Below are 25,068 nucleotides of genomic sequence, written 5' to 3'. Positions count from 1 at the left end.
TTGATTGTGTGAACAACGAATGGGATGACATTGTGTTAGGTTCCGTTTGTCCAGTTTCAGGCGTTGGGCCTTATTGGCCATTGGGCTAGTTTTTACCCAAAAAAAAAATGGAAACGCAAGATAGGTAGGGTCATGGTTTTCCAATTTCCATATTTAACTACCACGTCCGTTATATTTTGATCCTTTCAATTGCTGAAGCTCTTTTTGTTATAAAAAATTCGAAAACTCCTCCTTTTTTTTTGTAAACAAATATCCTAAAATTCTCTTTTCCTAAACCCACTAATTAACAAGCTTGTACACAATAGTCTGAACTCTATGCTCTATTCATAAAGAATAACAGATTCCACCACCAAATTAGTGAACCAAAATAAGCAATATAATAAAGTACAATTAATTAATTGATATAAATTATGATAAATTATAATTATAATATGTTTTATTTTTTTTAAAGAAAAAAGAGACTCAACACTGAAAAATAGAGTTCATTACAAATTCGAAAAACAAATACAGGAATAAACGAAAGTGCCCAACAAAAGTTTTAGTATTAGATAAAAAATATCTAATTTTTCATATTAGATAAACAATATCTAATTTTTTATATCGGTTTCGGTTTATACATTGCAATTAATTAAAGAAACTAGTTAAGATTACTAAGGTAAAAAGGTAATATCTTTTAAGTGTCTAAGTAATGTATTGAAGCTATTGGAATTTCAAAAAAGGTCAACTCTTTAAAATATTGACCAATTTATTAGAATGTGACCTAGAATAAATAAATAATCTTACTAATTTTTTTGGATACAAACCCTTTATTTATCAATTCTTCCTTTTAATTTTTATCTTTATCTTTACGATAATAATAACAGTAATACAAATATAGAGTTTTTTACCGACATGATGATTAAATTTTGAGTTTAAAGATTTTTTTTTTAGATGTTTCGCTTATAAATTTTTTTTATTGTCACATTTAATTGTGTTTAGAAATTCAAATAATAATAATAATAATAATAATAATAATAATAATAGAAACTTTTTTTTTGTTTACATGATACTTAAATTTTGAATTTGAGACATCATTTGTTTAGGTGCCTTTATTAAAAATTTTAAAATATTATTTATTTGTATTTCTCTTATTGTCACCTTTAGTTGTGTTTAAAATTTCGAATTTTAAATATAAGAAAGGATTAACACAATTTTAAGGGTTGCTATTCATTATTTATAAATTTTTAAGTTATAGATGGACATAATTTTTATTTTTTATTATCGCAACAAACATTAAAAAAGTTTTAATGTAAATTTTAGTGCAAAATTAACATTAGAATAATATAATTATATAAGCTCTTATTTTTTAAGAGTTTTTTTTATAGTCAAAGAATATTATAAACTTTAAATTGTTTGATTTATATTTTATATTAAATAAATAGAAAATAATATATTGACTATTGTTCATATTCTGTCACAAAACTCAAAACAAGGTTCAAGAATCAGTTTTTGATTACAATGGCTTAGAACATAGAAGATGGTTTAACGTAAAAGGATCCAAAAAGATTTGGATACCTAAGGTTACTTAAACTTGTTTTGTAGGTGTGCCTAGCATCCAAACGGAAAGAAAGAAAATATGTGGTATATGGATAGCGGATGCTCTAGGCATATGACCGGAAAGACAACCTTCTTCATAAAGCTTAATGAATATGATGGAGGACTTGTCACATTCGGTGATGATGCAAAAGGAAAAATTGTGGCTGTTGAAAAAGTGGGTAAAAGTTTCTCATCTTGTATAAATGATGTCCTTCTTGTACATGGCTTGAAACATAATTTACTTAGTGTTAGTCAACTATGTGATTTGGGTTTTGAAGTTATTTTTAAGAAGTTTGTTTGTTTAGTTGTTTGTGAGAAAACTGGGGATGTTCTTTTTGAAGCTAAAAGATGCAACAATGTGTATGGATTAACTCTTGAGGATTTAAAGGAACAAAATGTAACATGCTTTACATCTTTTGAATCTGAAAAATGGCTTTGGCATAGAAAGTTGGGACATGCTAGCATGTATCAAATTTCTAAGCTAGTCAAAAGAAATTTGGTTAGAGGAATTCCAAACATCAAGTTTGATAAGGATCTTACTTGTGACGCTTGTCAATTGGGCAAACAAGTAAAATCCTCTTTTAAATCAAAAGATGGAATCTCAACCAAAAGACCATTGGAGATGTTACATATTGATCTTTTTGGTCCTACTAAAATTCAAAGTTTAGGAGGTAAACACTATGGTCTTGTGGTGGTAGATTATTACTCTAGATTTGGTTGGGTACTTTTCCTTGCTCATAAGAATGATGCCTTTCATGCATTTTCCATCCTTTGCGAGAAAATTCAAAATGAAAAAGATTTGAAAATTGCCAATTTGAGAAGTGATCATGGAAGAGAATTTGAAAATCAAGATTTTGAAAAATTATGTGATGACTTAGGGATTTCTCATAATTTTTCATGCCCTAGAACCCCCAACAAAATGGGGTGGTTGAAAGAAGGAATAGAAGCCTTCAAGAAATGACTAGGGCTATGTTATGTGAGAGTGAGATTCCTAAATTCTTATGGGCTGAGGCTGTGAACACAGCATGTTATATTTTGAATAGAACAATCATTAGAAAAGAGTTAAAGAAAACACCTTATGAGCTATGGAAAGGGACCCCTCCAAATCTTAAGTATTTTTATGTTTTTGGATGCAAATGTTTTGTGCTCAACAATAAGGAAAACCTTGGAAAATTTGATCCAAAATCCTATGAAGGAATGTTTGTTGGATATTCCACCACAAGCAAGGCCTATAGAGTTTATCTCAAAGAGCATAGAACCATAGAGGAATCCATACATGTTACTTTTTGTGATTCTAACTTAATTCCCAGTATTGTGAAGGATAATGATTCAGATTGTGAAGAAGCTGGAACAAATAAAGAAAACCCCAAATCTGTGCAAAATGAAGAATCTGTCAGCCCGGTTTTGTCTCGTCAGATTGGAGGAGACATTTCCATTTTGTCTCCTGAGCAGGGACGAGCAACTGAAACAGTGAGACCACCAGAAGTTCATCAAAACTCAACACCTGTCCGAAAGCCTAGAGAATGGAAATCTATGAGGGGTTATCCTCATGACTTCATAATTGGTGATCCCTCTCAAGGTGTAACAACAAGATCCTCCACCAAAAGGCAAACCGAACCTAGCAACTTTGCTCTCTTGTCACAAATGGAGCCCAACAATGTCAAACAAGCTCTTGAAGATCCTTCTTGGGTCAAGGCCATGCAAGAGGAGCTTGCTCAATTTGACAAGAATGAGGTTTGGACACTAGTACCTCATCCGGATGGTAAGAAGGTAACGGGTACTAAGTGGATTTTTAAAAATAAACTTGGTGAGGATGGACAAGTTGTTCGTAACAAGGCTAGATTAGTGGCCCAAGGTTACGATCAAGAAGAGGGTATAGATTTTGATGAGTCTTTTGCTTCGGTAGCTAGAATGGAAGCAATTCGGTTGCTTCTTGCCTATGCCGCCCATAAAGGTTTCAAAATGTTTCAAATGGATGTTAAATGTGCTTTCCTTAATGGCTTTATTGATAGAGAAGTGTATGTGGCACAACCCCCCGGTTTTGAACATAAAGAGTTTCCAAATCACGTTTTCAAATTAACTAAGGCTCTTTATGGTCTTAGACAAGCTCCAAGAGCTTGGTATGAAATGCTTAGTGCCTTCTTGTTGGAAAATCAATTTCAAAGGGGTACCACCGATACTACTTTATTTATTAAAGCATCTAATGATGATATACTCCTTGTTCAAGTTTATGTTGATGATATTGTATTTGGATCGGCCAACATTTTCTTGTGTGAAGAGTTTGGAAAACTCATGACTAGTGAGTTTGAAATGAGTTTAATGGGAGAGCTTACTTTCTTTCTTGGCCTCCAAATTAAACAAACTCCTAGTGGTACTTTTATTTACCAAGGAAAGTATGCAAAAGAGCTTATCAAAAAATTTGGCCTAGAAAATTTCAAATCAATGGGTACTCCAATGCATCCCAACACAAAACTTGAAAAGGATGATGATGGTCAAGATGTGGATGAAACAAGGTATAGGGGAATGATAGGCTCACTCATGTACCTTACCTCCTCTAGACCGGATATTATCCAAAGCGTGGGTGTATGTTCAAGGTTTCAATCTCACCCAAAAGAATCCCATCTTACAGCTGTTAAGCGCATCATTAGATACATTAAGGGGACTTGCAATTTTGGATTATGGTATCCTAAATCTGATGACTTTTGTGTAGTAAGGTTTTGTGATGCAGATTTTGCGGGAGATAAAGTGGATAGACGAAGCACATCCGGCATGTGTTGCTTCCTTGGAAGCTCACTCAATATGTGGTCAAGCAAAAAACAAGCCACAGTGGCTTTATCCACAACTAAAGCAGAATACATTTCCGCATCTGCATGTTGCTCACAATTAATTTGGTTAAAAACACAATTGAAAGATTAGAAATTAAAAATCCATAGTATACCCTTATTTTGTGATAATATGAGTGCTATAAACATTTCAAAAAATCCTGTTTTGCACTCAAGAACAAAGCACATTGAAATTAAATATCATTTCATTAGAGAACATGTGCAAAAGGGAACTATTGATATTCAATTTGTAAAATCTGAAGACCAAATTGCTGATATTTTTACAAAACCCCTCTGTGAAGACAGATTCTGTACCTTGAGAAAAAGTTTGGGAATGTTTGATTTAAGTTTCATTGAAAATTTGTGAATTTTTAACTCTGTTCAGTTTTGTCTCGTAGGTTTGGACGAGATAAAAATGCAGGCTTGATGGAGGAACTATGATCAAGGGGAAGGCAACGCAGATTTAAATTTTATGGGCCCCACCTAATAATTTCTGACCCCACCATGACAGTTTAGTTAGTTATTCTCTCTTTAAAAATAAAATCACAAAATCCCTTGGATTGTCTTTTCATATCTTGTTGGAAGGAGCATGTTGTCAAATCATATCTTTTCCTTCCAACTAATCCCTTGATTCAAGGAAACTACCTTTTTCAACTTTTGAAACTCCTTTTGGTTAATAACCGCGCCATAATGGTCATTAACTTCCCATCATATCTCTTCAATCCACATTTATTGCACCACTAACCTCCCTCCTCCCTCACTCTCTTTCGGCACTCTCACCCTTTCATATTCAACCTTCTTCATTCATCTTACCATGAAAAAGAAAACGGCACTTAGGAGAAGTGGCCGAAACCCCATTCCAAAGAGTCCACCCTTTTCATCACCTCCAACCCATACGCATATCCATCTCCATTCTACCTCTTCTTCCACCCATTCACCACCTTCCAAAAAGACCGAAACCATGCGCCGAAAGGTAGTTGCTCAAAAAACTTCAGGGAGAGGCAAGACTGGAAAGAGCAAGCAACCCAGCGTTGAAGAAGATGAAGAAGAATCACATACCTCGCCCCCTTCATCACCACCAAAAAGGTCTACTCCACATGCAAAAAGCTCTCAAAAGAAGCAGAAAAGTTTTGTGTTACAAGACACTAGAGAGCCTGCAAATTTGGAGTCTCTCGAATTCAAGAACAAGTTTCACAAACCTCACTCACATTTTGATCCCTCTCGGTTCTACTCATGTGCTTTATATGAATTTCACAAAGATGTCTTGCTGAAACGTCATCTCTGCCCCTCTTACTTGGTGAATCTTGAAAATCTGGCCACCAAAGGAATCAACTTTTCTTCCTTGTTTGATGCTCTGAAATGGACCCCTCTGGTTCACATTCAGAAACTGGTTTACCCGGGGCTGGTCCGGGAATTCTATGCAAACATGCGTTTGATTGATGGCTCAATCCATTCTTATGTCAAGCGTGTTTACATAACTCTCAATCCTCAAACCATAGGCGCTGCTCTTGGGTACGAAGATGAAGGACCAAAAGTTTACATGATTGATAAATGGGATGACCAAGTAGGAGTCACACAACAAACTGTCCTGCAACACATCTGTGCAAACCTTCCTGGACTAGATGGATTAATCCCAACCCACAAAGCACTCGGCCCTGAGAACTCTCTATTGCACCGTATCATCACTCACATCCTCACTCCTTAAAGTAGTTCTCACCATAGAGTAACAGTTTCTGATTCTATTATCTTATTTGCTCTCATTACTTCTTCCCCAATTTCATTTGCTTATATTATGATACGTCATATGTGGAAAGCAGTAAAAAGTACTAAAAAGGCTAATCTTCCATATGGCATGTTCCTCACATGTATATTTGAGTATTTTAAGGTTGATTTGTCTAATGAATCTGTTGAGAACAAGGTTTCAATGATTAAAGGAGGATGAGTTTCAGGCAAGAAAGGCAAGCAGTCTGTTCACTCTGAACCATCTCTCAGTGATCTGGAGAGCCGTCCTGAACCCTCAAATGTCACTGCATCAATCCGGGAGGTTCTCAAAGAGTTTCGCAACATGTCCAAGTTAATGCGTAAATCTCACAAGGCTGCCCGGAAATTGGAATATGAACAGGAAAGGGCTTGGAAGAAATGTCACGAACGAGTTGGTTTCATGATTAAAAGCTTTGATGATGAAATAGGGACAGGGGATTACGAAGATGATTCTGGTTCAGAGATCAATCTTTCTGATGATTAATGACTGTTGCTTTACCTTTATTTGATATTGGCTCCATTAGGCTCAATCTGTTTTTTGTAGGAGCATGACTTGATACTCACTGCTCTATAATACTTTGATACACTCTTGTTACTTTATTATGGATATTTTGCTGTGTTGTTCATATTTTGTGCAGGTGCCCCTTGATGACAAAAGGGGGAGAAAAATTAGTTTCCAAAATTGAAATTGAAACTAATGAAACAGGGGAGGATTTGCTAAAACAGGGGATGAAATTTTCAATTGAAAATTCATGATCACCCTTGTTCAAAGAATGCATGTTGTTATTACATTTGTTTCACTATGGTTACTTCTGTTGAAAATGCATTTGGCATTTGGTTTATGATGATGTTTGACAATATATTTGTATTGATCATATGAATGTCTGGCTGTTGATTTATCTTGATGAACATGCTTGTATTGAAATAGGAATATTCTTATTCATCTTGGTAAATATGTTGGTTTAAAAATTTATTTTTGGCAGTTCTTTTAAACTGTGATATCTAACAGCTGCAATGATTTTGATGTGATCATGTGTGATTCAAAAATATTTTCTTTACTTGAATAATATTGCTCTGATATCTTGACTGGAAAATATTTGAAAATTTTTTGAACAATATTGTTTTAAAATCAGTTGACGTTTGAGCAGAAAATCAATTTATGATATCAAATGAGTTTTGATTATCACTTTAAAACTGCTCATAAATCAAGCATTTAGCATCATATAATATGCTAAATAACATTGTTACTTGAAACTTGATTAAAATGTAACAGGTTAGTGTTTCCCTTGGTAAAATAAGCATACATCAAGGGAGAGCCATGTGACATTTAGAAAGGGGGAGAAATTCAATCCTCAAAGAGAGTACTCATTACTCAATTTTTATATTTCTTTTCATTTCAATTTTAATAATGTTTGTCATCAAGGGGGAGATTGATGAGTTTGGAAAACTCTAAGACTAATATTTGTGATGACCAAACATTATTACTTTGATAAATAGCAAAGATATTAATTCACATATGCTAATATTGATTTTTTCTATGCAGATTTGCTTGGGCCGGAAAAATAAAAGAAATTGTTGCAAGCCCATGTTAAAAGCAACATTCAGCATTAATACAAAATTTCTTAATTCACATGACTGGATTGGTTGCTAAAATAATTGGGCCAGAACTTAAACATTATCATAAGCCCAATTAGTTTGAATGAATCAAAATTTTATTGGGTCAGATTAATCTTTATTGCTACAAAGCCCAATTTCAATTTTGATGAATGTTTCCATGCATGATCCGAATCCAAAATGCATCAGAAAAGCAAATGTTATCACTTGTCTCATGCTTTCCAACGGATTCCATTCTTCTCTTTGGGATGGATTTCAAATTTTAATATGCAAGCATTGGAAACATAAGTGAGAGAATATGGGTGACATGATTGATGTGATCAATGCAACACGCCACTCAAGCAAGGAAAGTAAAAGCAAATCACATTAATTTGTTTCATTACAACTAGTTACTTTTACTTTAACTCTACATTCTCTCTCATCTCTTTCTTCTCTTCGGACATTAACCAGGAAATAATGGAAGCCATGGAAGCTACACCTACTCACCGAAAAGAAGATAGAGCTCGTCTCAAGACCATCACAATGATGGCAAGAAAACATACTAAAATAAAAATGAGCTGTGGCTGAGATTTTCACCAAATGTGGTTAGATTTGGTGAGGTAATCTTGAGCTCTTCATGCTCAAAAAGGAAGAAGAAGATTCGGCCAGCAAGGTGAGATTCTTGGAGGCATGGCTTGTCTTTGATTCTGCTCAACCACCACAAGAAGTAGCTAGAGTGGCGAAGTGATGGAAGAGGCAGAGATTGAAGCAGATGAAGTCATCATCATCATGAAGCATCAAGGGCCATAAATCCATCTTGGAGAGGAATCCAAGGATGGAGAGCTCGGATTGATAAAGAGTGATGATCAAGAAAGGACTAGAGGTAATTGCATGTTGGGTTTCGCATGGTTATCTCTTCTCTCTCTATGTGGCCGAACCGGTTTTGTTCTTGAAGGAAGAAGAAGTTGGCTTGGGTTTTGGCTTCAAGTGTGGAAGCTTCCCTCTTCTATAAAAAGAGTGAACAACCACTGTTTGGAGCAAGGAGTTAGAAGTAAGCAGTGAGAGTGCAAGGCACAGGATTCTCAGAGCTACCTAAGCTTACAGATTTTCTTTTCCTTCAATGTATTTTGTTTAGTATTTTTCTGTTTAATTTTGTCATGTCTTGAGTCTCATGGAAAAAGGCAAACAGTGAGGTTTGTATGAAAAAGCCATAGAGCGGAAAAAGGCAGAGAGTGCAAAATTAAAAGAAAAAGCCATAGATGTCCTTAGAGTTCCTTTGTTCATCTATGTTGTGTTTCATGATTCTGTAGGAATCCCCTTGTAAGTTGGGTTAGCACTTTACAGTTTGTAATCAGGTTGATTATAGTGAAATTCCATCATTGTTGTGATGGAGACTGGATGTAGGCTGCACTGCACTTAGCAGCCGAACCAGGATATATCTGGGTGTAATCTTCCTTCTCTCCTACTCCATTTCTGTTTTCTACTGCACAGGAGCAAAAATCAAAAATGTCTCGTGCCAAGTGACGAGACAAAATGAAAAAGTCTCGTGACTAGGGACGAGTTAAAAACAGAAAAGTCTCCTTTAAGTCCAGCAAGTGTTAGCAAGTAAAAAGGGGGCTAAGATTCAACCCCCCCTTCTCTTAGCCACTGAAACCATCATAGACATATTGATCCTTGATGTTCACTTAGATCTGTCAGACTCAACGAAAAAATCAAACATAACTCCCATTATACTGACCTGGTTGATACCGATGCACACGTGAGAAAGTTTTTAAAATTGAATAAATTATACTCAGGATCAATATGTCCAAATTTTAAAGAATTTAGGGACTTAAATGTATTTTTAAATCCTCAGAGACTTAAATGTCTGCAGACAAAAAAGTTACGGATGAATTTATCCTTTTCTCTTTACTAAATTATTAAAGTCGCACAATAGCTTTTAAAGATAATTCGTTTCATAATACGACTTGCAAATTTGCAACATATTTAAATAAATGAAATACTTACGACCCCTTTTAGCTTTTTTAATTCCCTGATTACGTAATTTCCATCTTTCCTCGTTGTTTCGGGATGTGGAACAAATTGTTATCCCTATTTTCATTCATATTGGGTGAAATTCAAATGTATATGATCCCAAAGAAGTAGTTGTTGTGTTATGCCTGCTTTCAATCATATTGGATTTTTTTCCTTTGCTGAGTAAAGAAATAGGACCAGAGTTTTCCCTGCCTTCATATGTATGTTACCATGAAGAGGCCGAAGGTCATCATAATATGATATCTGCTTACTCTGACGGTCCAATATATCAAAATGATGCGGCCGGACCAATATGGTGGAAGGTACGGTATCCTTCCTTGTTCTGGCTACCATCAAGAGAGCTTGTAATAATGGTAACATGTTTGCTGTTTTCAATTATTATTTTCCAAATAAACCGGTTTGCCACGTTCAAATGAGGCTGTTGGTATCAGGAACAGTGATCTTGAAACTCGCATTGAAGAAATACTTGATGAATTTATCACATGGGAAGAACTACATGAGGATGAAAGGCAATGGCTGGAGTTTTGTGGCAACTGGCAAGAAGTACAAAAACAATGATGGGCCAGAGAAAGTAGAAGCCCTGAAAGAAGAAGCATGTCGGATAATTGACTTGCTGCATCAGGATGCTTTGCAAGATCCTCAAAAGGAAACAGATGATTTGGAAAGCAAATTGACCGAGCTGAACAGTGAAATGCCTAGCTACTTGGACTACAGTTTTGTGAACGGAATACCGAGCGAGATCTTCTCAGGGATGACAATGTCTTTTTCATTGGTATATGTGGAATGGGAAAAACGTGGCTGGTAACTCACTTCAGGAGTCAGATAAGATGGAAGAAGAATTTTAATTTTGAGAATGTGTATTGGGTCACAGTATCCCAAGATTTTAGCATTCTTAAATTGCAGGACTCCATTGCCAAAAGGATAGGTGAAAAACTTGATGATGAAGATGAGATAATTGACAGGGCAGAAGTTTTGTCATGTGCATTGGGAAAGATAGATAGATTAGTACTTATCTTAGACAATGTTTGGAATTATATTGATCTACAGAAGGTGGGGATCCCGCAGAACAAATGGAATCAAATTGATTCTAACAAGTCATCTAAAACATGTGTTTCAACAAATGGATTGCCCAGGAGATAATTTATATGAATGGAATAGTTTATTGATGACGAAGTCGGGCATGAAGTAGAAAGAGCCAACAATTGGGAGTTATTTTTGCTAAAACTTGGATGCAATGGAAGACCTGCAACCCTTTCTAGTGAAGTAAAGAGAATTGCCAAATCTATTGTGGATTTATGTGATGGTTTGCCACTTGGAGTCAATGTGATGGCCAGAATGATGGAAGGGGTAAACAATGACGTTAATATCTGGAGACATGCAATGAATAAACTTAAAAATTCAGCAATGGGAGAAGACATGGAAGAAGAGGTTATAAAGGTATTAAAACGAAGCTATGACCATTCAAGATTGTTTCTTGCTACGTGCATTATACAGTCAGGTTTCAGAAAGTGTGTTTACTATGAATCTTGTTGACGAGGGGTTAATACAAACAACGGGGAGTTTGGAAAAAGTATTAGACGAGGGGCGAGAAATATTAGCTAGACTCAATAGTCATTCAATGCTATGTCTTGATTGGTGGACTGAGAGCTATATGCATGATCTAATGAGGGACATGGCAAATGATATTGCGAAGGGAAGGTTCATGCTGAGATGTGGGAAAAAGTTAGATAATGTTCTTGAGATGCAGGAGTGGGCACCACATTTGGAGAAAGTTTCATTGATGGAAAATTTTATAAAAGAAATTCCAGAGTGTCCGCAGTTGTCCTCCTTGAATTTTAGTAGCAATATGATTAGATATATTCCAGATTGTTTTTTCTACCGCCTTGAAGCTCTAACTCTACTTGATTTATCCTACAATAACGAGTTAACATCCTTGCCGAATTCATTGTCTAGTTTGAGGTGCCTTAAATCATTGTTGCTCCAAGGTTGTAGCTCATTGCAATCTGTCCCTCCGTTGGAGAACCTACAGGAGCTTTCAAGATTGGTTATTTCATGGACATCAATTAAGAAAGTACCTGATGGGTTGGAGGTACTGACCAAGTTGAGATGGCTTGATCTATCTTATAATAGGAAACTCGTGTGTGTAGAATGGTCTGTGATATTTGGTTTGACTAAATTTTGTAGGCTCTTTTCAGGTAGCTAAGAACTTGGCTGATTTTGTGGAAAATATCCTCAACAGAGATGGTGGGACTATGTTTTAGGAACCTGACTTTACTGGGATGAAAAGGAAGCTCATAACTGTCGAGTATTTCGAAGGATTTGAATTTTTGCTGCCAAGTGACATTGACCAATTGGATATAAGAAATAATAAACAGTGGAGCGGAGACTTATGTGGAGCTTTGTCATTCTGAATTTCCTCCAAAAGTTCCGATCATCTCCTGTCCAAAACTAAGACAGTCCCACCTTCGGCACAAGCAATCTCCTTCAGCTTCTCAGTCTAATATTAGAATAGGATAACTATTGATTGAATGTGTAATGTCAATTAGTGGCCATGAACACCACTTTAATTTACTTTCTCCAAAATGCTATTCACTTCCATTGTCCTAACTTTTTACTTATTCATCAAATAATCAATTTCTCCTTTCTTTCGCAAATACAGCGTCTATTTTTTTATTCACTCTCTTTGTGAAACGAGATATTTTTGTTTTATTTAACCATACTGGGATTCAATCAGAACAATGGAACCTTTTGCTACATGTACATTACATCAAAACTTGAACTTATAGCCATATTTTCTCTCTTGTGCACATGCACGTGCACATAATGAATGTTTCTTTATCAGTTTTTGGCTACGTATCAATCTTCATCTTCTAATTGTACAAAAATTATTTTCTTCTGTTGCTGTAATGCTGTTATTGATTATTAATTTTCTCTTGATTATATTTGCCAAATTTGTCTGTATTGGTTTTACTTTTATTTTTTCTTACCCTTTTTTATTCCGGACCCAACTATAAAAAAGGTGAAATCATTTCCGATATCCTTTCCCATTAGTCCAAACATTTATCATATTTGAATAAGAACACTTGTGAAATGAAAGATAATAGACTATAACAAATTCTATTGATGCCGTAAAAAGAAATTTTGCATTAAAAAAGTAGTGTGATGTTAATAATTAACTAGAAGCTAGCAAATTAGTAGTTAAGAGCACAAATTGTAAACACACAAACACAATCAACAAAATACAGAAATTTGAGTAGTTAGCTAGACAATTTTTTTAATAACTAAAGAAAACTAGAATTATCCACTTGATTGAATTGTCAAGTTACAAACTAAACCATCACTAAAGCCACCACACACACAAGCACCACATACATAACAAGAAAAGGATAAATCCGTAAATAACAAGATCATCCACTCTGCAATCTCATGGTCATTGTTTGAGGAAATTTGCTAATTAACTCAAAGACACACACATCACCAACCTCTAAATTGTTCTCTCTTCTAAATCTGAGCCACCCACTTTGCAATTTGTGTTTGCGATATATGCCACTTCCTATCCAAGTTTTGTAGCACACAGTCCAAGTTCTGTTACCCACATTCATACGAATCGGTCCTTCCTCCAAATGCTTCCTTGCAAACGTTGCTGGTATTGCCTACAAAAACGTTACATGTTCTCCAATGATTAATGTGGTTAGTTTCAAATGAGTCAAAGACAACATAACACAAAACAACAATCCATAAACTACTTACCACGCTACCTGACCCAACATATGATTCTTGAATTCGAATCTTGAAACTGGGATTCCCATTTCTCCCATTAACTTCAATGATCAAAATAGATTAATATGAAAAAGACATATACTAATTAAAAATGATAAATAATATGGTGAAAAAAAGTGAAAGCTGCTCTCAGCAAAGTACCTATACAAATTTACATAAATTTTTCAGCATTTAATACAATAGAGATGATTCTAGTGAGAGTAGTAATTTTAGAAAAATATCGAAATTGGTAAAATGAAAAAATAAAAAAAAGAGAGAGAGAGAAATTGATCTAATTTTATATTTGAGCCATACAATATAATCAAATACCAAAACATTATATAGATAATCACAGAAGAGTCACTTAAGTTTTGTTTTGATATTGAGTATTAAAGGAAAAGATTAAGATAATAATTTCTTTTTAAGTTATGAACTAGCTCTTATTATATTTTACCTGTGTTAGTCTTCTTTCTCTTGAAGTGTTCTTGAACAAATTCATGCTGAGATTCTTCATCATCATCATCATCATCATCATCATCATCATCGCTCTCAGTTTCATCAATATCTTTGTTATTCTCAACAACATCATAATAAGCTACCCTTAAAGCAGTGGTATCATATACTTTGACTTCAAAACGAGACCTTCCATTATAGTCAAAAGTCAACAACCACTCATAACTCAAACCACACAATTCCACAACCTTTTCCCAACCTTGTTCCAACCAAATCTTTTCTCCTCTTTTGGTCCAATTCACTTTCTTCTCAACACCATAAGGTAACACCAACTTTATAGGGTTTGACATTCTTTTCCAATATTCATTTGCACATTTAGGAATCATCTATAACAATAAAATAAAAATAAAGATAGTTAATAACTATATATATGTAACAATTCACATATACAGGATAATTAATAGGAATTTTTTTCTTAACAGTTATGCCACATACATTTTTTAGCTTCTTCCTTTTAACAAAAATTAACATATGCATATCAAACTTTAGAATGTTTAAAGTATCATGTTTAAGAAATTTTAAAACATGAATTTGCACATGATTAATTACAAGTTTAATTTAAGAGGCCAGGCATACAGTAAATTTATTTTGAACCAATAACAAATAAATAAAACTAACAAGAACAACAAACAATATTATTTTTATATTCTTATTAAATAATATGTATATTGTCTATTCAATTTCTATAAGTAAAAAATATTAAAAAAAATTCACTAATATTTCTTAGTTCTTATATAACAATTTAGTCAATCTATAAAAAAGATAACCAAAAAATATATATATCAAGAGAGTTTTCAACCTCGGTGGAAAATAGTTACACATCTTATGACTTTGCACACTGTACCAAATCAAATCTTTCACAAATACCATATGATCAAAAATGTTTGATAATTGTGAGATTTTAACAATCAATGGAAATGCAAGTCCATGAGATGGTTGAACTGTCAGTTCTGCTGATAAAGGGATTGATCTTAACCCAAACAAGAGAGAAGACTAATGCCAACAACACTTACCAAAGTATAACAATGGTTGGTGTTCTGTTCTGGCGACCCATGAGACCTTTGAGGAATGGATAATTGGATACAGATAAAAAATAACCCAAAATGCAAAGAAAACTTTGCCAAATAAAGGCCCCCAAGACTCATTGCCTCCATTGAGTGCATCAGAGAAACCAGCAACATATCTTTAAATTAAAAAAAAAAAAAGGAATAGTAATTACCATCTTTTGGTGAAACTTGTTGTGAACAAGTATCTGAAAGAAACATATTTGATGATGAGGAATCATTATCTCAGAATCATTCTTGGGATATATTTTGACTTCAAAAAAAGACCGTCCTTTATAGTCAAAAGTCAAAAATTGAGAATGTTTTAATCCAAAATCCTCCACAACTTGTTCCCAACCTTGTTCCAACCAAACTTCATCTTCATTCTTTTGAATCCAATGTACTCTTTGTTCAAGATTATTTGGTAGCTTTAACACTATAGGATTTGATACTCCTCTCCAATATTCTTTCACAAAAGCTTTAGGAATTTTCTGTAACCAAAGCAAGCATGTAAATAATAACTAATTAATATTATCTATATATTATGAAAATAGAGAATAATATAAAATTAATTAAAAAATTAAGGAGGAAAAAAAGAAAAAGAAAACTTACCAACTCGTGCTGAAAGTTAAGAACAAGAACTTTAAAGAAACCTCTTTCATGTAAAGGCATTGTGAGTAGTTAAAAAGAAGAAGTAAAAGATGTTAGAAGAAGAAGAAGAAGAAGAAGAAGCTGAAGAAGAAGAAGAAGGAGGAGCAGAAGGAGCTGAAGAAGAAGAAGAAGGAGCAGAAGGAGCAGAAGGAGCTGAAGAAGAAGAAGAAGAAGAAGAAGAAGAAGAAGAAGAAGAAGAAGAAGAAGAAGTATACTGATGTATACCAGAAGAAGAAGAAGAAGTATATTGATGTATACCAGAAAAGAAATAAATATTATAAAAATCAATTAATTAATAAACCAAAAATTACATGAGATTGGAATCTGTTGTACTATTTATTTTTTCTATGCACTTTCCATTTTAGAGTTAATGGGTTATCTTGTTTTTTTGTTTCAATCATAATGGTAAAAGCTGAACCAAATTAATTAGTTCCATGGAAAAATTGATGAACGGAACTATAAATCTTGACTTTCAGCAAGTTCGCATAACTACTATTTCTAACTAAAATTGAAGGAGTCATTTTCAAAATATATTTGCACTTCCTTTGGTATATAATGTATGTTTATTGTATTTAGTATTACTGATTCAAAGCTATAATTTATAACTCACATACCATTCCTTATTAGTTGGGGCTGTTATGTTTTACTGTTAGTAAAATAATGCTCATTCTATCAATAAATTTAAACAATTAAGGCCTTGATAACTAAAAATATTCTGATTATTATTGAAAGACATAATTCATCAATTTACTTGCATTGTTATTCCACTTAACCGTATACGAAAAACCTTGTTAACGACAGTTGAGTTCCACTATATAACATATTCTTTTTCAAATTACTGATTGCCAGAACAATAAATTAAGTCTGTCTATGGATGTAGATATATTCCAATTAAAAAGAAGGAAAAGAAAAAGAGAAGAAAAGTCTAAATAAGGCTATAAATAAATAAACATTAAAATTGACGAGTTTAACCCAATTAATCCTAAAACATAACTCGTAAAAGTATACCGAATTGTTGATTTCAAAGCCAAAATGGGGAAGCCAAACACTAACTTGGATAAAATCTATTTGTAAGCGGGGGATTTAAACTATTTTTAATGAGAATTGCAATTGTAAATAATAATTTTTACATAATCATATTCAATTTAATTAAGTTTTGTGAAATTACCAAACACATATTAACTAAAAATATGTATAGATTTGTCTAAATTATTTATGTGGGATGTGTAAGTATGTAGCATGTAGTTTGGGTGGGAACCATATATAATTGGAAAAGAGTGATGCTAATGTATAACCACTTTTAGAATTACTCAAATGTACAGGAGACTCTGCAGGGGAAGAAGAGAGGGGTATTAGGCAGGAAATTAATTAAAACGGGAATAGCAGCGTGAAGAGCCCCTTTATACCAAGGCTATTTTTCTTAAATTTACAATATTCATAAGTATATATACTGTACTAATACACTCTACATGCTTCTGAGGTTGAATTCCTCACTGGAATAACACCTCCACATTAGTACACACCAGTTTTATTTTATATCCTGTAGCTGATACCTGGTTCTCATTGAAACAATGGAGTTCACATGGATTTAAATATTGGGTCATTTTTCTTAAGGGTGGAGATAATTCATTAAACTTTATTTTTTGATCTCATCCATGATGATCATTTCTTTTCTTTTACGCGTAAGCTTTAAATTATTCATCATTTAGCCTTGTCCGAAATCATGTCTCATGTCAAAAATATATAAAATCCTTATCATTGGGACTCATCTTGATGTAAGATACTCACTGAACATTCACAAAGATATCATCTTCCACTGGGTCCCCAACCCCATGGTCAAATGATGGAACATAGACGAATCCCTGAAGATATTGTTTCCCAACAAATTTGGCTCAGTAAATAACCTATATAGTTGGATATAATCTACAAAAGATAACCCATACAAAGATAAACCTTACATGAATTTTAAGATTCTTGAAACACGCAAGTAGACGTGATGGATTGAATGTCCATGGAGCTGAAATACCAATTGAAAGATCAGTGTTTTCTCTACAAACACAATGTCCGACATTTGTGCTATAAAAGAGATTCCTTACCTCCCCTTCTGGCATGTGCTTCCTCTGGATTCTATTATCAAAAACACCATTCAGAATTATAATTTCCCTTGCTATTAAACAAAAGCAAAGAAGCTCATTCACTATACTCCAAAAATTCAAAAAGAAATTCTGTTTCTTGGTAGAGGTGATACTTTTGTTTTATGTAATCTAATCTCCCTTTGGTTGGAATGTAAGATCGATTTTGGTTCTACCTCCAAAAAATCAACAAATAAGAATGTCATGTTCATTTTCCAATCTTTGCAGACTACCTATTAGATATTGTAATATGCAAATTAGCACTTTCGACTTTCAAGCACACATTTGACTGTCTTCAAGCTTATAATTTCAAGAACAGTATGGATGATGTGAAGAGATGAAATGAACTATGAATGAAAATTCATATCGACAACAACCAATGGTAAGCACAAGAAAGATGGAAACCATCCATGGGAACTACAATAGCAACATCAGGAGGTTGAACCTGGGAGTCCATGGAAGAAGCTCTCTCTGGCCAAAGCTTGTTTACCCGGCTGACTACTTCATGTGCAAGAGTGCTTTTTCCAGCACCTGGTGGACCAGCCAAGCCAACAATGTGTCTGTACAGTAACATAAAAATAACAAATACGTGAATATAAATGGAGCCACAAACAAAAGGATGATAGGATCAGATTTATTCTGATGTAGGAGACATACTTAATACATTTAACTGAAGAAGATAATTAAGATGTTCTTGTAATTGATTATTGATAATTTAATGCAAAATGGCAAGTAGAGTATCAGCAAAACAGAAGTTGTGAACAATGAGGCCTTCCTAACAGAAGAAAAACTTTGCCATAACTCAAATTTTAAGCAATAAAATATAGCTAGGATTTTGATATGCCTAGAATAATTCTGTAACATAGAGTGAACAGGACCAACAGTATAAACCTTCAATCGTAAAAGGATTTGGCACACAGTACTAACATGCAGAGATGGATGTACACGAGTCTGTACAATTGTGGTAACATTCAGAACCAACTCCACTAGTTTCCAGAATTCCACAAAACAAGAACTTACTTAAAATTAGGGCTTGATGACACCGATGCTGAAGGCAGAAGGCGTGCAGCCAATTCATCATATAACTCTTCAACTCCACTGCAAGGGAATAGAAGTAACTAAATGAATTCAATTCATCGCTATTTCTCCCTCAGAAAAAAACATTTCAGATAATTTGCAGTTTCAAATGACACCCATTCATACTATTACCTTTTCTCTACTATATGAACCTGCCCCTTCTCAGCAGATAAAACCTGTGAGAGCACAAGTTGATTATTATTTGTTTTCAATTTTCGACTATAATCGAAAAGATGAAAACAAGAACCTTGAAGAGAGCAATCTTGCTACTGCCATAGCCAGTTGGAGCAAAAGGCAGCGGCGAAAACTTGTTATCGCGCGCGACGGGTAGCAAAAACCGGTTCCGATGGCGAGCTCCGACTGTTCTTAGCAACAATGGTTCTGTGGCAACGATAAAGCAAAAGTGAACCAATTACACTAAAACGATCACAAAAACAGAGGTATTCTTGTTTACTTATACATTTCTAAATGCATGCAAGATGCGATTGATAAAAACAATCAATTGAAAAATCAGAGACTGAAAATAGAAGCACACCAGCACGAGAAGATCTCTGAAATGTTGAACAGAAGGTTGCTTCCATATTATTCTCACGTTCAACAATGGAGAGTTGGAGACACTACTCACTTCTTTTTAAACTCACGAACAATTGTAAAGGCTACATAGATTGTAATAACAGCTTGAGAGGAGATGTAAAGAATAATAACAGCTCAGCATCCCAAAAACAAGAATTGACTCATTGAAATTCAATTACTATCTAATAGCTTTCTTTATTTTAGCTTTCTATCACCAAACTTTATAGCTATAAAATAGCAGTACATTGTTCTCTCTATGTAACAGACTTAATAGCATATAACAACTATATACTCAGTCAATATCACTCTCTTTTTTCTCTCTTGTTCTTCATCATATTCATTCCTCTTGAATATTCTTGACATGAGACATTAAACAAACAAAGATGCTTTACTTAACAAAACGTGATACAGGTAATTGATGCACAAAATCAAATTTAGATAACAATGGCTACGGTGCATGCGGAATACAGAAAAAGAAAAAAAATTATAAAATAATAAGAAAATAAAAAATATAAAAAAAAATAAAGAATAAAATATATTAAAAAAAATAAAAAAAATAAAAGAAAAAAAAATAAAATATAAATAAAAAAAAGAAAAAATAAATAAGAAATAAAAAAGAAAATAAAAAATAAAAAATAAAAAAAAAAAAATTAAAAAAAAAAATAAAAATAAAAATAAAAAATAATAAAATAAAATAAAAAAACAAAATAAATAAAAATAAAAAAAAAAAATAATAAAAAAAAAATAAAATATAAAATAAAATAGATAAATAAAAAAAAAAAAAAAAAATAATAAAAAAAAAAAAAAAATAAACAATATATAAAAATAATAAAAAAGAAAAATATAAAAAATAAATAAAAAAAAAAATAAAATAAAAAATAAGAAAAAATAAAAAAATATATAAAATAAAAATATAAAAAGTAAAAAAAACATTAAAAAATATAGAAAAAATAGAAATAAATATAATAAAAGATAGCTTCCAACTAATATACCAAAAAAAAATAAGGTGAGGTAAAAAAAATAAAAAAATAAAAATAAAAATATAATTAAAAATAAAAAAATAAAAATAAAAAATAAAAAAAATAAAAAATAAAAAATAAAAAAAAAAAAAAAAAGAACTCGTTACTGAGTAAATGATGAGGAACCCGGACCTTTTTGGACCCATCAGGTAAACGCTTACAAAGTAAAAGATTTTCCATGGCTGTATAAGCATTGCGGACCTGCAAGCAAATTTAAAAACAACATATGGAAGAGTACGCTCGATATTAGAAACATTCAATTATAAAAGAATCAAGACATTATGTAAATACTCTTTAACCATGAACTATTGGCTTTCTGTTCACAATAAAATTGACAAAATGAAGATTCTAACTCAAATGAAACATAGAACTAGAAAATACAGGAGGAAAACTGATATGCTACCTGATTTTGGATGGCCATACTTAGAAGATCTTGAGAACAAGATGCATGCACATTTTCCAAACCAGGGCACTGAAGTAACAGCCTCTCTAAATGATTCAATGATGGAAAAAAAAATCAGTCACTTATGTAAATACTAAAAGTTGTGTCAAATTTCAGCTAAAAAAGTATTGACCACAAAAGAACATGGACATGAAAGAGGTGCCTACCTGGATGCAAATTTTAACAAGAATTTAGGTTGAGATCAGTAAGTTGTGGGCAGTTTAAATATAAAGCCTGTGTATTAAATAAAACAACAAATTCTAAATATTAGATGCTTGAGAAATAACATGCAGCAAAATAAACTCTTAATTTATAAAACTCACATCCAAACCAGAACAACCCCATAAACTAAGTTTCTTTAAACGGCTATGATTGATGATTAGCTTTTGGTTTGTTAGGTGACCATTAGCAATAGATCTGTGCTGTAATTCACAACTATTGTCGTCTGCAGTCGGATCTTCGGAATTAGGATCACATATGGTCATACCACAGTCCATAAGTTCAAGGTTTGGTAACTGAGCCATAGCTAATTGAATACCACCTGAAACACGTGACAGCATAGGGGCAAAGAGAGTTATATTTGTCAGGAATTAATAAAATGTTCCTTACTTGAAGACACATAGGGGCAAAGAGCAAGAAGTAGTCTTGTCAATGTTTCACCGAATACATTGCAAATCATTCCAATGCCACTGTCACTTATGCCAGATCTGAGATATAAGTTACAATTAAACATACTTTCAGAAACAGATAGATAACGCAGAGAGTTATATTCACACAAGCATCTTAACCATGTGTCTCTAATCATTTGGTTTCCTTTATCTTTGTGTACATTGTCGAGTTGCCAAGTATTTTAGCTGTCTACAAGGCCAATGCATTTCATATTTCCTATAGAGAAACTTGAAGACAGTTAGCATGAAGGGACACATGCCCACTGAGATCAAGTAATTCCAAATTTGGGTAGCTTGAAGCAATTGCAGCAACAGATGCATCAGTTATTTCAGATCCAAGAACAAGTGACAGCATTCTCAACTCCCTTATCAATGGTATAAACAAAAATTTGGGTAGCTTGTTTAATATCTATTATACAAATAGGAAAAAGAGAGTTTACTTTCAATGCCTCTAGCCCACTATCAGTCGGAGAATGTCATTTTCTCTAAAAGAAAAGAAATGCTTATTTACAATCATTTATATCAGCTGCAAAACAATAATTAAGGAAGCCAAATATACATGGCCGATTATGCAGATTGTATAGTTCTAACAAACATAATCATCACCCAAATTTTTTAAACAAAATAATGAAACCAACATTGTTCAATACAAAGCAAACATGATCCAAAACATATAATTAAACATTATCCAAGTCTCTAATCAACCAAACATTGTCCAAATTATAACTTAAAGTACAACCAACAACCATTCTAAACACAAACACAAAAGTAACATTCTGAATTCAATCATAATCTTTAAGGCAAAAGCCCACTCGACAAGCCCGCCTCAAAAGTGCTTAATTCCATTCTTCTTGTGCATTCCCATCAACCAACATTGAGCACAACAACAAATTAATGATTGCATAAGCTCATGAGAAAAACTTGTAGTTCTTGGCTGAGACAATGATATTCCTCAAAGCACCAATAGGTGATAGTGTCATTATCAATACTCCAATAACAATGCAAATCTGAAATTCAAGGATGGAGGAAAAAAATTGGCTAGTATCCTCATTGATAATTTGCAAAACTGAAGATGAACTTATTAGTAGTTGAATCCAAATGAACTTACCCAATTAATTGTCCAAGACAAGCCATATTTTCTAGGTTTCTTCAGCTTAAGCCATATGATGCATGGAAGCTGCAAGTAGGCATAAAATAAGACCAACTAAGCATGTATATACATATATAGTGGTTTGGATAAATATTTATAGTTACATATATATAACTTACAAAGTATGAGGTGGGAGCAAAGGCAAATCCACCAAGAAATCCAAGAAGAGAACCAAAAAATGGGATGCTGATTCCTATTAACATTGTGATTCCTGCAAAACAGGATTTGAAATTTGGCTAGAAATCAATCGAAACCACTCGTTGTATGAACTAAGATTACTAAACTAAATGATCATGGCAGGGTTAAATGGTAGCTACTACATACACAGATCTTAAAATTATGTACCCGCAATGGTTTACATTAAAAAATTATAACAAGAATTTATTTAAGACAATATAATAATAAGAGGTCTGTTTAATTTATTTTATTTGAGTAAAAAATCATAATAATAATAATAATAATAATCACATACCAACAAATAGTGTGCGAGTTATGACACGTAAGGTGGAAGAAGGTGAGAAGTTCAATCGTGTTACCAAATAAGTTTCAATCATATCAAAGACTGGCATTGCAAACACCTGAGTCATAAAAAAATGGAGTTATGAAATGGTCATTCCTTGTGAGTAAGTCTAATAATAGGAAGAAAAAGTAGTGACCTGATAGCCTCCAACGACGTGGATGACAACAAAGAGATTAGCTATGGCAATAAGCCAAGCAGGGTGTTCGAGTGTGATGAGGATGTTATCATCCACCATGTTTCCAAACATGTAGTAGCCAACAAAGGCAACAGGGAAGTAACATATTGCAACTCCAATGTATGCCCAAATACACCCTTTCCACATTGGTACCTTGGAAGGCTTCTCTGCCGTTGAAGGCATTGTTGCTTGAATCTCTAGCACCACATTGTGTCCTGCATATGCAAATGCCACATCTCCCAATGCAGAGAAGAAATTGAGCACACCATCACTCGTGCTTTTCATCTTCACGTTATAGGACACGTCTGGTGTAATCCCTTTCTTGATGGATGCACCCCAAGCGATGAACGAATAAGTCAGAGACATCACTGCTGCACCCAGAGAGATGGCAGAAATAGAGTTGAAGTTGGGGAGCTGGGCAAGAACGAAGTTCACGGAAGCAAAGACCATGATCCAATAACTGGTCTTGATTGGCGTGCATTCAGGACAAAAGGTTTCGTGAACCTTTTTTATTGACTTGCCTCCGGTCACCATGTAGACGATGCATGTTCCAACTTCAACCAGCAGTTGTTGGGGAACCACAATCCACAGACCAAGCTTTTCCCCAAATGCTTCTTGACCTAATTCGTGGTACCTATCAAGTCTCTTCCCTCCCGGTACCATCTCATGCATCTCAACCATTTGCCACAGCGTGTACAGAGTGATAACCCATGACAAGATCATCACCGTGATTCCAAGACCCCTGCATTCATGCATCTTCAATCAATTTCTTATTCGTATATTTACTACAATAAACATAGTGTGTTAAGAATCTACGTACCATCCCATATGTGCCATTGCATACGGAAGGCTCAGAACACCGGCGCCCACCATGGCTGTCAGATTGTGAAATGCAGAATACCACCATTTTGCATTTCTTGAAGCAGTGATCGGAAGCCATTCTTCAAGGCTCTTTTGCTTTGATGCGGATGCTGATGATGCTGAACCTTCACCACTTCCTTCTTTGTCAAAACCCATCTCTTTTTAGTTTCCAACAAAATGTCACCACCTTAACCAGTTATAAATAGCTCGTGGAAAAACGGTTAACCCAATTTCAGAGTTGAAACTATTATTTCCATAGATATTTACGGACAATCTAAGACTAAGATTAGTTTGAAATTAGCTATATATTATTACTGTTGCTTTCTTTAGAATATTATAGTTGTAAAAATCGTTGCAATTTAATTTTAGAACAACAAAAGTAAACGCTCTTTTGTCAACTTCATCTATTTTTGTATTAATAAGGTACAAACAAAATAATGGTGAACAAATAAAGAATATAGCAAAGTAGTCACCAAAAAAAAAGAATATAGCAAAGTGTATTATAACTCATGCTTGGATTAGTAGATTAAAAAAAGGTTATTAATTAGAATGAATATTGTTTGGTTAAGTTAATAATAATAAATTCAAAATCCCTTTTGAATGTATAATTACTAAAATTGAATACAATATTGCACCTTTAGTCCATTTTTATTTCTAAAATATGTGAATAAATTATGCTAGTATTGTTATAAACAAACGG

General features: G+C 33.5%; 3 protein-coding genes, 1 long non-coding RNA gene and 1 pseudogene across 4 annotated transcripts; 1 reads left to right on the top strand and 4 right to left on the bottom strand.

Moving 5' to 3' along the window:
- The first annotated feature begins 10,061 nt into the window (after positions 1-10,061).
- LOC148554401 (disease resistance protein UNI-like) lies at positions 10,062-12,196 on the top strand (annotated as a pseudogene).
- An 851-nt stretch (positions 12,197-13,047) lies between these two features.
- Positions 13,048-15,994, bottom strand: LOC148554400 (B3 domain-containing transcription factor VRN1-like). Its single transcript, XM_088491694.1, has 5 exons — positions 15,713-15,994; positions 15,277-15,591; positions 13,999-14,383; positions 13,536-13,606; positions 13,048-13,438 (listed from the first exon to the last, which is right to left on the bottom strand). Exons 1-5 carry the CDS (start codon positions 15,770-15,772, stop codon positions 13,193-13,195), a joined length of 1,077 nt encoding a protein of 358 aa, XP_088347820.1. The 5' UTR covers positions 15,773-15,994; the 3' UTR covers positions 13,048-13,192.
- A 780-nt stretch (positions 15,995-16,774) lies between these two features.
- On the bottom strand, positions 16,775-19,880 carry LOC148554399 (putative uridine kinase C227.14). Its single transcript, XM_088491624.1, has 8 exons — positions 19,496-19,880; positions 19,208-19,341; positions 19,093-19,136; positions 18,904-18,981; positions 18,329-18,443; positions 17,848-17,878; positions 17,710-17,768; positions 16,775-17,613 (listed from the first exon to the last, which is right to left on the bottom strand). The coding sequence occupies exons 1-8, from the start codon at positions 19,539-19,541 to the stop codon at positions 17,536-17,538; spliced, it is 585 nt and encodes a 194-aa protein (XP_088347750.1). The 5' UTR covers positions 19,542-19,880; the 3' UTR covers positions 16,775-17,535.
- Positions 19,881-20,649: 769 nt separating this feature from the next.
- LOC148554398 (uncharacterized) lies at positions 20,650-21,411 on the bottom strand. The gene is made up of 4 exons (XR_015885818.1): positions 21,318-21,411; positions 21,162-21,228; positions 20,956-21,041; positions 20,650-20,753 (listed from the first exon to the last, which is right to left on the bottom strand). It is a non-coding gene; the product is annotated as an uncharacterized LOC148554398 (long non-coding RNA).
- Positions 21,412-22,273: 862 nt separating this feature from the next.
- LOC107645238 (lysine histidine transporter 2-like) lies at positions 22,274-24,580 on the bottom strand. The gene is made up of 6 exons (XM_016349219.3): positions 24,328-24,580; positions 23,469-24,249; positions 23,285-23,390; positions 22,932-23,023; positions 22,771-22,839; positions 22,274-22,669 (listed from the first exon to the last, which is right to left on the bottom strand). Exons 1-6 carry the CDS (start codon positions 24,522-24,524, stop codon positions 22,571-22,573), a joined length of 1,344 nt encoding a protein of 447 aa, XP_016204705.2. The 5' UTR covers positions 24,525-24,580; the 3' UTR covers positions 22,274-22,570.
- Positions 24,581-25,068: the final 488 nt, after the last annotated feature.

The sequence above is a fragment of the Arachis ipaensis genome, chromosome B6 (genome assembly GCF_059453495.1).
Source record: "Arachis ipaensis isolate K30076 ecotype BB chromosome B6, ASM5945349v1, whole genome shotgun sequence".
NCBI classification, from domain to species: Eukaryota; Viridiplantae; Streptophyta; class Magnoliopsida; order Fabales; family Fabaceae; genus Arachis; species Arachis ipaensis.
Note: the sequence above shows the minus strand (reverse complement) of the source record. Positions and strands in the feature narration are given on the sequence as shown.